Source organism: Solanum tuberosum, unplaced genomic scaffold (assembly GCF_000226075.1).
Source record: "Solanum tuberosum cultivar DM 1-3 516 R44 unplaced genomic scaffold, SolTub_3.0 scf00135, whole genome shotgun sequence".
In the NCBI taxonomy this organism is placed as follows: Eukaryota; Viridiplantae; Streptophyta; class Magnoliopsida; order Solanales; family Solanaceae; genus Solanum; species Solanum tuberosum.
Genome location: NW_006239059.1, coordinates 3,367 through 15,183, shown reverse-complemented (window position 1 = coordinate 15,183; position 11,817 = coordinate 3,367). Strand labels below are relative to the sequence as shown.

At 37.4% G+C, this 11,817-nt stretch overlaps 1 protein-coding gene across 2 annotated transcripts in view; it reads left to right on the top strand.

Moving 5' to 3' along the window:
- The first annotated feature begins 3,747 nt into the window (after window positions 1–3,747).
- LOC102591239 (ATP-dependent zinc metalloprotease FTSH 4, mitochondrial-like) overlaps window positions 3,748–11,817 on the top strand; it is an 8,636-nt gene continuing 566 nt past the window's right edge. Inside the window, exons 1-7 of one of the 2 annotated variants that reach the window (XM_015310541.1) lie at window positions 3,748–3,985; window positions 4,217–4,304; window positions 6,350–6,613; window positions 6,766–7,011; window positions 7,107–7,231; window positions 9,847–10,323; window positions 10,921–11,778. In XM_015310541.1, coding sequence (XP_015166027.1) covers window positions 3,959–3,985; window positions 4,217–4,304; window positions 6,350–6,613; window positions 6,766–7,011; window positions 7,107–7,231; window positions 9,847–10,323; window positions 10,921–11,778 — 2,085 coding nt within the window. In that variant the 5' untranslated portion in view covers window positions 3,748–3,958. Of the gene's footprint in view, window positions 3,986–4,216; window positions 4,305–6,349; window positions 6,614–6,765; window positions 7,012–7,097; window positions 7,232–9,846; window positions 10,324–10,920; window positions 11,779–11,817 lie in introns of both variants that reach the window. The other variant, XM_015310540.1, reaches the window with a different exon arrangement.

Here is an 11,817-nt window from a genome sequence, read left to right as displayed (position 1 = left end):
CCCTTACTTTAGCCTATTTTTTCTAGTTGTCACTCGAGGACTAGTGATGGGTAAATTGGTATCTATTGTAACGACTGGTTCCCGTCGTTATAAAAAAGCCGATGGGGAAAGAATTTGTGTCAGAAAAAGTTTTTGTAGTAACTTGGAATTTCTTAGCCTAGTCCAGATTTGGACGAAATTGGAGTCAAGCGAGTCTAGGGAAATCTGGTAATGAATGAGAGATTCAATAATGAATTTGGTTGCATGAATAGATAGCTAAGACGTTAAGAAACCCGTACGACTTTACAAAATTGAATTCGGGTGAGTAAAACTCCCGAAATTGATCTTAGTGTGAGCATGTAGTTTTTGAACGTCCTAATTTAAGGTGTGTTGTGAAATGGGGGTTTGAAACTCAAATTCTGACTCATTGTCTCCGTGTAAGCCACTGTGGCAGGATGGGGTCCACCGTAGCGGCTCTGTCGCGAATTAAGTTGGGGAAAACCCCCAAAAACGTTATTTTTCTGCAAGTTTCGTTCTTGAGAGTTAAGAGATGACCCCAGGTGACTTCTTGATAGTTTTCCACGACTTTTGGTGATAAAGGTAAGGATTTTACTTCCCTAATCCGTATTTCGATCCGCAGAACGTAAATTCTTGGTTAAATATTATTGGGGAAGGGTTTTGGACTGAAATTGATGGTGAGAAAAACCCTAGCTGCACCTTAGGATCATGGGTTTGGACTTGGGTTATTGGGTTTGTTATAATCCGGATGATTAGACCTTTGATTGTTGATCCTTGCGTATATTAATTGTTTGTAAACCTAGAACAAGCGGAAAGAATCCGAAAAATGAAGATTCAAGTGCCTTAGGGGATTCAAGCTTGTTTTTTAGGTAGGTGATGGTTTGATTTCATGTTTTGCGTGATGTATGTTGGTAATTGCTTCATTGTAATGCATGCATGTATGTGAATGAAGTCTTATTGATCAAACCTAGTGAAATGCGTATGAATGAACCAATGTATGCCATAATTCAGCTCTTGATTGTATGATTATGAGTATGTACATATGAATGTGATTGTGGTTGTGTTGAATGGATCGGGTGTCACATTTTGGCACACTATCTTGGATCGGGTGCCACGTTTCAGCGCATATATGGGATCGGGTGTCACGTCTGGCACACTAATGGGGATCGGGTACCACGTTCTGGTACACTAACAGTTTGGGTATGAGTTTCATGAGAGGACCATTGATTTGTTATATCTACTTGTTATTGAGAATGTGGAATTGTGTATTGCTCTTGAAATGATAATCGATGTGTATATATATTCTGTACATGTATGTGTTTACTTTGTTGCGATTGCTGGTATATGTTGTGCTTACTGGAATAGCCGCGTGATCCTACCAGTACACTGTGATTATGCACTGATAATGCACTTGCTTGTTCTTTGTTGAGTACAGGGCATCTTCAGGCGGCTACTGATAGACCTCAGCTAGGAGAGTAGTGATCGAGATCGGATTTCAAGGGTGGGCCAACTCTTTCCAGCTGCCATGAAGTCCTTCATTTGGTTTAGTCCATTTTATTCGGACTTAGACTATTGTTTAGATACTTTTATGTTTCGTTGGGGTTGTACCCCTTGTTTTTAGATTTGTCGTTAGTAGAGTTTTGGTACATTGACTTTCAGGTTCTAGGCATTTTTTTCCACAAATGATTTGTTAGACGTTCAGAGTTTGTGGGAACTCCAATTTATTTCTTCATTTAAACATGCTTCCGTATCTTTAAATGTGTAGTATTTTGATTAAGTTGGATAGTTGGGTTGTAGTATTGGTTCTCCCACAGGAGGGTTAGTGTGGGTGCCAATCACGACGGTCTGGATCGTGACAGATATGGATTGAAGCTATGAAACTAATTTTATTTTTATTGGTCTTTTATGTTTTTGTCATGTCATATTTTATTATTTAAGTATTTGAAACTAATTTTATTTTTATTCATGATGGAGTGATGTTTTTATTATATACTAATAATTTTTATTGATTATTTTCTTTTGGGGGAGGGGGGGTAAATTGTATAAGTATGATAGTAATATATGTTTACAAATAATGATTTTTTTTTTTTTTGAAACTGGTAAATATGTATTCCTCAGCATTAAGGACATGCTGGACAAATAATGATTCTTTTATTATTACAAAGTTAAGATATTAGAGTTGATTTGCATCTCATAATAATCTTTATATCATCACATTATTTATACTTGTAAAACCAGGTTAGAAGTTTTATTTCTATGAGTTTTCTTAAGAGCAACTTTCACATATAATAAACACAAAAATCATATTTGTATGCTATAACTATAATTTGCATAATTGCGCTCCATAATAAACAAAAATATGTATATTTCGCTATACATATACAAAAGAAAACAATTATATATAATTTGTTTCAGTTTCAGTATACATATACAAAAGATCAATTGTATAATCTGTGTTTGTATAAAGAGAGCAAGACAAAAGAGATCTGGGCAGGGGAATATTTGTATTGTATAATTATATATGTATATGACGAAGATATATGTATTTGCATGTGTATATATAATTTTTCTCTCACTTTTATACAAACAGAAACACAATTTATACATTTCTGTTTGTATAAGCGAGAGAGGCGAGGGAGAGACTGGCGAGCGAGATCTGGGAGAGGGGAACGAAAATATATGTATACGTACAATTTTCTCTCACTTTATACAAACACAAACGCATTTTATACATTTGCGTTTGTATAAAAGCGAGAGAGGCGAACGAGATTCACCAGGAGAGAGGCGAAATAACAATAGTTTGCTATGAGGTACAATTAAATCAAACTATGTTTATAGCATTTAATTTGATTTAATAATTTGCTATTATATACAATTTTCCCTTTTCTTAATAATGTTTGTAATTACTTTAAAACTATTGATGTATTTTTATAATTTTAAAAGGATTAATTACAGAAATCCCACCTTTTAGTTTACTTATTACCATTATCCCCTATAAGTTTTACAAATTTCTAAAATCCCTCATTTTCACGCATCGGATTAATGTATCTCGTACATCAGATTAATGTATCAGCGCATCAGATTAGTGTATCTCGCGCATCAGATAGTGTATCATGTATAAAATTGTATCTCGCGCATCAGATTAGTGTATCATGTATAAAATGTAATGTATCTCGCGCATCAGATTAGTGTATCATGTATAAAATGTAATGTATCTCGCGCATCAGATTAGTGTATCATGTATAAAATGTAATGTATCTTACTTAACGATTAATGTATCTCGCGCATCAGATTAATGTATCAACGCTTATATTATTGTATCCGTTTGAGGGATTTCTGTAATTATAAACTTTTAAGGTATAAATTGTAATTTTCCCTTAAAAGTATGTGATTTCTGTAATTTGCCCATTTTAAAATATTATATTATTTTACTATATTGTAAATTAAAATTTAAAGATCGCCCATGCTAAGTAAAATTTCCCACCTCACATCCCCACCTTTTAAAATATTGATTTATAGTACTTCTTACGTCACTTTCAAATAATATTTGTTACTTCTTTTGATCCAATTTATGCAATACCAATAAAATTTTGAGAGTCTATATTATCCTCGACCAGAAACAAATACGTCGAAAAAGAGATGACAACTTCCCGTCGTTTCTATACGGGTAAAGTAAAATGTAAATAGACTGTAGAGGTGCTCTTTGACGCACGGTGAACAAGTTAGCACCTCCAAATATTTTTTTATCAAACAGTAGAATAAATATTTAAAAAGTATTTCTCCAGGAAGAAAAAATAAAAATCAACCTTCCTTTACCAGTTTCCCCTGCCTCCCTAATTTTCGATCACCAAAAAAATTCGTAGTAGAAGCATCAAGAAACTAGATAGAGAAGAAGAGGAAGTAGTTTTTGAGGAAAAAGTGAAAAGGGGTTCAAGAAAAGATCAATCTTTCTTGCTTAGAGATGGCTCTAATGCGCCTTCTCACACAGGTCTCTTCTTTTCACTTTTATCAGATCTTTCTTTCAAAGATGTAATCTTTCTTTCATTTGGTTTATGTGATTTTTCTTGGGTTTAATTATAATTGGAGATTTCTTGGTGTGTTCGGTTATAAAAACCCTAATACTGGTATTTTTATATTTGTTCAGTCTTCTTCTTAGTATAATTTTTTTTTCTCCTTGCTCTCTCCTCTGTTATGCATTTAATTTACTTTTATTATACAGGTTGAAAGGCAGCAACCTCAATTGAGGCAGCTAAGCAATTTTCTCAATAGAACCTATCTTACGTCTAGAAAGGCGATTGGAGGTGGAGGTATGCTTTAAAGATTTTGTATTCACGAAGTGAGAGGCGTGTTTCCTTCTTGTAGAGATAATAGTGTTTGATGGTTGACAAATATTAAAAAAAAAATGGCATGGTTGGCTTCATGGAAATATTGCTTGTTATTTGTACATAATTTTCACCTAGATGTTTCTGGTATCAACAAAGGGTCGAGCCTCTATATTATTTTAGACTGCACTATGGTCATACCTACAATGTCTAGAACGCCATAGATCCAAACACTGATAAATGTTCTCTACAGTACACCATACTAGATTGGGTTCTACTAGCGAGGCAAAAGCAATCAAGAAAAGGTTTTGGCTTTTATATTCAGAGTTGGTATAATTCTTAAACCAATACCAAAGTGAACAAAAAATGTACCCAATTAAGAGTCTTCAAGGAAAAATGGGTCAAGCTCGTCGCACAGGGCTTGCCTAGTGCGGGTTACCTTTTCTGTGTGGTTTGCGAGCTATTGCATAGGAGCGGAGTTTTTATCCTGTGCACACCCAAAGGGTAGCGGCGATGGGTTTCCCTTGTCATAAAAAAAAAGTCTTCAAGGAAAGCCTCGAGGATAGCAGATTTAGTATTAAGTGGCAGCACACAATGTACTACAGTAGAATGTGAAAAGAGCAGACGGTATTTGAGGTCAAAAAGTGAGCAACTTTAATAATGAAGACATAGTTGACAATGTTGGTAGGTAGAAGAGTGGCATGGATAGTTGACAACGTTGGTAGGTAGAAGAGTGGCATAGATAGTTGACAATGTTGGTAGGTAGAAGAGTAGCAAAGGATCCCGATGTGGCTAACGTATGTATGAAAGGGATTATGTATGAAAGGGATGTAGTTCTCTTATTGAGGTTGCCTAGTGGTCAATGAAGTGGGTGAGAACCATGAGGTCTTAGGTTCAAGTCCCAGCAGAGACAGAAAGCACTAGGTGATTTCTTCCCATGCTCTGGTGGGAGGTGGCAGGTATCCCGTGAAATTAGTCGAGGTGCGCTCAAGCTGGTCCGGATCTGGACACCAATTAAAAAAAAAAGTTTTTACCTTATATCACCCTGCGCAAACTGCTTTCACTTAAAGATTTCTTGCTGCTCATACTTATTTTTTGAGATTGGTAACTGTTTCTATTTCTTTAAATCAGTACAACCCATGTACTGAAACCATATTTACATAATGAACTCTAAAGGCACTGTCCTATCCCTATAATGAGTCACACATCATTGATAGACTGCTCATACTTATTTTAAAAGTAATAATTGGTAATACCCAGTAATTGAGAAGTGAGAATTCTGGTGAAATCCCTCTACAGTGTTGATCTCTTTAGTTGCATGTTGCTGAGAAGAATTTTGATTTTGCACTTGAAATCCAATTATGATTTCAAAATTTTGTCCATTTTCTGATAAGTAGGTTTCATAGTGTTGACGTTCCCTAGATTTTACTTCATAAGATTTTTCTTGTGCTTACAAGAGAAAGTTGAAAAGCAATTTATGAGTAATGTGCTTTGTAAACTATGCATCTTCTTGATGCCCCTTTGTAAATGAAATACCTTACTTTATCAACAAAAAAAGTGCTTTATGAAGGTGAAACTAGCAATCTCTTTAGTTCTGTGCGATCACCTTTTTCCATACTTCCAAGTCTTTTGAGCCTTTGAATGAATGAAGAATTCATCACCTAACATGTTAGCCTCTACATTTTTTGGCAAATTGCAGACGAATAGCTGACATTTAGACCTTCTGACAGTTTCTTGAATGAGTAAAATGTACCTTAAATGTTGCAAGTTAAAAGTTTTTAAGTCCTAAAGAAGTTTCTGGCTTCTTCTGGTTTAATCATTTTTGTATCACCTTTCTGAATGTTTGTGTCGACTTTTGGTTGCATTTTGTTGTAGGAGATGTACAGTTATGTGATAAATTCTCTTTCTAAATTATTATTACCTTACTGACATCTTGGCAGAGCGGATAAATTCTCTTTCTATTTTATTATTACCTTACTGGCATCTTGGCAGAGTATGTTGTTAATCCTCTAGTGTGTTCCTTTGTGCAGTACATGGAGCTGGAAGAGCCAAGGGAAGGTTTCGGTCAAGTTATGTTGGCAGCCTATCCCGGCGGGTACGTGAATCGGAAGAAGCTACTGATGCAGCATATCTGAGAGAGCTATATCATAAGAATGAACCAGAGGCAGTCATAAGATTGTTTGAAGGCCAAGCTTCACTTCATTCTAATCCAGCAGCACTCTCTGAGTATGTTAAGGCACTGGTTAAGGTTGATAGATTAGATGAAAGTGAGCTGCTCCGAACATTGCAGAGAGGTGAGACCTAATAAGAGAGTCTTATCTCTCGTTAGCTTGGACTGTTGATTTGGCTTGGCTTTGAGAATCAGTTACTTTACATTCTTGATTTTGGGGCTTCTGATAAGTTGATAGGAGATAAACTAATTAGTGTCTGACTAGTGGTCTTTCAGGGATTAGCGGTACAGCTAGCTCTCATGCAGAAGAAGCAAATATAGGAGCTCTTTCAGCTTTTAGGAATGTTGGCAAAGCTACAAAGGATGGTGCTCTTGGTACTCCTAATGCTCCTATACATATGGTGGCTGTTGAAGGGGGTCATTTCAAAGAACAGTTGTGGCGTACTTTCCGGGCTCTTGGATTGGCCTTTCTCTTGATTTCAGGTGTTGGTGCACTCATTGAAGATAGAGGAATCAGCAAAGGTATCGAAGCTCTGTAGTTTTTTCTTGGTCTTCGTTGAGGTTATATGATTTGTCTATAAAAATTCTCTTCTTGTTAATGATGTTAGCTGCCTCAGGACTTGGTCTAAATGAGGAAGTGCAGCCGACCATGGAAACCAATACAAGATTTGCTGACGTTAAGGGTGTTGATGAGGCGAAAGGGGAGTTGGAAGAAATTGTTCACTATCTCCGAGACCCTAAGGTGAGTTAGTATGGGAGGCTTATTCAGTAACCACCAGAGCAATATATTCTCCTGTCAGCGTCGAAACTAAATAACAAATTTTATCATTTGTGTTGAAGTCCATGTCTGTCAGTAAAAGTAATGCTGGAAGGTCTGATATTGCTCTTGACATTACGTCTGAGATTGGAAATGCAGGGCCCAAGTATATCTCTTTTAATTTGATCTGCCCTTTCCCACCAAAAGTTCAATGATGATGGAAATGACCTGAGAACCTGACAAGGATATGTGTAACCTGAGGCAGTGTTATCAAAGGCGAAAAGCACCAAAAAGCTCTAAGGTCCGTTGGGGCTTTAAGCACAAAGTGCAAATAAAGCATGGGCTTTAATGAAAAAAGGCGTAAAGGGAGAAAAAAATACAAATATATTTGTTTAGTCCAAGACTAATAATTATAAACATGAATGACAAATATATGAACAAAGAAATTGAAAAAAGATTAAGATAAAGTGACATATCAATTGTTTAGTGTCAACTTTTCAAAAGAGGCTCATTGACAAAGAAAAATATGGCTTAGAACCTTGATAATGACATTGAAGCGCACATAAAGCGACACGAAGCGCTCATCACATTTTGAGCCTCGCTTCAGGGCTTAAGCGTGCCTTTGACAACACTGACCTGAGAACATCAATCATCTTTTGTTAGTTATATGTACTAACTGTACATTTTTCCTTTTTCTTGTGAAAAATGAACATGCAGATTGGCAGCAAGCACTTCCTCCCCTCGTTGTGTGGAAAAGCTTCTAAAAGTCTTATCATTTGTCAGTTATATCCCTATATGTTAGGTATTGGGGGGAAATGAAGGATAGAAGAACTGACAAAACGATTATAAGGGTTATTTCCCTTGAGTTAATACGTTGCTTCTCATCATTCAATTCGTCAATTGGATTTTCACATGGTTGAATACTAAAAAATTCAGTTATCTGAAAAATGACCCCTAATTCTTTTTATTTTTTATTTTTAAGAATGGTAATTTAATGTATAAACAAGTATACTACACAAGCAGCGTAGTCCCCCAAAGTAAAATAGAATACTAGTAAACTTCCTATCTGTATGGCTTGTTGCATACTGTCTAGAACATCGAAAATTATCTTCAGCTTCCACTAAATATTTTGTTTACACCAAAATAATGAAGGGGCTAATCATTTCATCTTCAACTTCTGAATACTGCTGTGTTTGTCTCAAAGCATCTCTGATTCCTTTTTCTCCAAACAGTCCACCAAATGCATGCTGGGACGATTCTTCATCTCTCTTTCTGAATGGTTACATGCACATCTCTGCTCCAACTATTTAGCACATCCAATATACCTCCTGGCATCACCCACCTAATTTCCCCTAGGTTGATAATTTTTTTGCGTATCTGATCTGTCCACTCTCAATATAAAAAAAGAGGGTTGATTGTCTCTGCCTGTTCTCCATAGGTAAAATCTGGACCATGACTGGTACCGCCTTTTTATCGGATTATCTGGTGTCAGCCAAAATGACTCCCATTCTGATTACCGCCCTTGATATTATTTTGTATCGTTCCATGTACTCTTTAAACTGAGCCTATTGCTATTGATTCAGTGATCCCTATAGGACGTGGTGGACGAGAACTAATTAGTCTTTTTTTTATTGACATGAAAAACATATAAGGAAATGGCTCCACGTGCTCTAATTCATTAGTTGAGAGCAGTGTCCAAGTGTTTCAAAGGTGGGATTTTCGTGATTTAGGTTTGTCACTTGCCTTGATCAACTTTAAGTTAAATAAAGCAAAAATGTTAGGTGAATTCCCATTTGTCTAAGCTTTGGGGACAGACTTAATCAATACTTGTATTGCTGGGAGGTGCACACAAGTACCCAATGGATTAGTTGAGGTGCATGCAAGCTAGAGCGGACCATCCTTTGTAGGTTGACAGCTTTCAGTTAATGTTTTTGGTTATTTGGTAGCTTTCAGTTAATTAGTAGTAGTATTTGGTAGTATCTGCTTGGGAGTTGAACAAGTTGGTCTGCCACATAGCTGAGCCATGTGAGGACTTGGGTGAGAATCAAATTAATTGGTTAGTTTGACAGTTGCATTATATTTATTAAAAAACTTTTATCCAATACCAAAAACAAGTATGACCAATTTTACTGATTGGGACCTACCTAATTCAAATTAGAAGCACCATCATGATCACATTTCTGCTGGTAAATTCCTGTATCTTTTAATTTCATTTATTATCAGTCTGAGCGACAATACCCTTGGGGCGTAAAAGAGGAGATAAACTAGTATAAGAAGGCTTTCCAACCTCTCCGGTTCACCTTTTGTCAACTTTTCTGAAAGGGAAGTTGGTGACAATTCTGATTTTTGACTCACACTCACATAGCAATATACCAAAGTTTTTGTTCTGTTGCTAGTATATGACTTTCTACTTTGGTTGGTAATTGCATTATGACTAAATTGTGTCAATATCTTTTTAAATCTTATATGTTTCCCTTAATTCTCCTTTGTGTTTGTTACACATTGACCTTTTGGCTCAGTCTTGATTGGAGCTTTTCCAATGATTTGTTTTAATACTGTGAGGTAGATGTTTTTACAGTTCCTTATTTTGACATTTGCAGCGATTCACTCGTCTTGGTGGCAAACTCCCAAAGGGTGTGCTACTTGTTGGTCCTCCTGGAACCGGTAAGACCATGTTGGCAAGAGCTATATCTGGAGAAGCTGGGGTTCCCTTTTTCTCATGCAGTGGTAGTGAGTTTGAAGAAATGTTTGTGGGTGTTGGAGCCCGAAGAGTAAGAGACCTTTTTGCAGCTGCTAAGAAACGATCACCCTGCATTATATTCATTGATGAAATTGATGCCATTGGAGGAAGCCGTAACCCAAAGGACCAGCAATATATGAGGATGACTTTGAATCAGTTGCTTGTTGAGCTGGATGGCTTCAAACAAAATGATGGAATCATTGTGATTGCGGCCACTAACTTCCCAGAGTCATTGGATAAGGCACTGGTGAGACCTGGACGATTTGATCGCAACATTGTTGTACCAAATCCTGATGTTGAAGGTCGGAAGCAGATCCTGGAATCTCACATGTCAAAGGTATTGTTTCTGGACAATGGGGCATCTCTATAGATCCTGTAGTTTCTAGGTCATTGCTCTCATGAACTATTTGTAGTGATACACAGCTATTCTTATGTTTTTCTAATAGCTGACGGATTTTCTTTATGACTATATCTCTGCTAGCATTTTAAACAAGAAATGTGTTATGCATGTACACATTGTCTTGCATCCTTTTTTCTATTGATGAATCTAGTTTTATTGACCTATACTGTGAGTTGATTGAAGTATTTGAAGACAAGATGCCTTTGGAATTAGTCTGACCTGGTACAATTGAGTTGCCTACTCGTGAAGGTTCATTGTACATATCTTCCCTTGTGGCATTTTTTATCCATCACATTTTACTTTGACATCACTGTTTAGCAGCAGCTATATTTATGTGGGTTTAATCTTATAAGAACTTTGCTACCATGTCAAACTGGAGTTGGTAGCCTCAAAACATTCCTTTGTTTCCACCATGCATGGTTCATTTGACCATCTTTCTCAGCTGGATTGTTAACTGCAGGTGCAACTGCAATTTTCAAGGGTTTTACTTAGCATCATTTCTAATCTCTGTCAAAAACGTTTCCTGTCTGGCAGGTAGTGAAAGCAGATGATGTCGACCTTATGATCATTGCTAGGGGGACTCCTGGGTTTTCCGGGGCTGACCTTGCCAATTTGGTTAACATTGCTGCTGTGAAGGCTGCAATGGAAGGTGCTAAAGCTGTAAGCTTGGCTGATCTAGAGTATGCTAAGGACAAGATCATGATGGGAAGTGAGCGCAAATCAGCTTTCATATCCAAAGAGACAAGAAAGCTTACAGCCTACCATGAAGGTGGCCATGCTCTTGTGGCTATTCATACAGATGGGGCTCTTCCAGTGCACAAGGCAACCATTGTTCCACGTGGAATGGCTCTTGGTATGGTTGCTCAATTGCCAGAGAAGGATGAGACTAGTATGTCCCGTAAGCAGATGCTTGCTCGGCTTGATGTTTGCATGGGTGGACGAGTTGCGGAAGAGCTCATTTTTGGAGAAAGTGAAGTAACTTCTGGTCCTTCTAGCGATCTCCAGCAAGCAACCAATCTAGCCAGGGCCATGGTTACAAAGTTTGGTATGAGCAAAGAAGTGGGGCTTGTCACCCACAACTATGATGATAATGGGAAGAGTATGAGCACTGAAACGAGGCTTCTCATTGAGAAGGAAGTAAGAGAATTACTTGGAAGGGCTTACAACAATGCGAAAATGATTCTCACCACCCATATCAAAGAGCTTCATGCGCTTGCCAATGCATTGCTTGAGCAGGAAACGATGACCGGAAATCAGATTAAGGCCCTGCTTACCCATGTCAATTCTCAACAAACACAGCAAAAGAAACCTCAATTAGTCTCAGAGGAGAGTCCATCACAGTCCAATCCATCTCCTCCATCAAATCCGGCTGCTGCTGCAGCAGCAGCAGCTGCAGCCGCTGCAGCCGCGGGCACCGCCGCCGCCAAAACC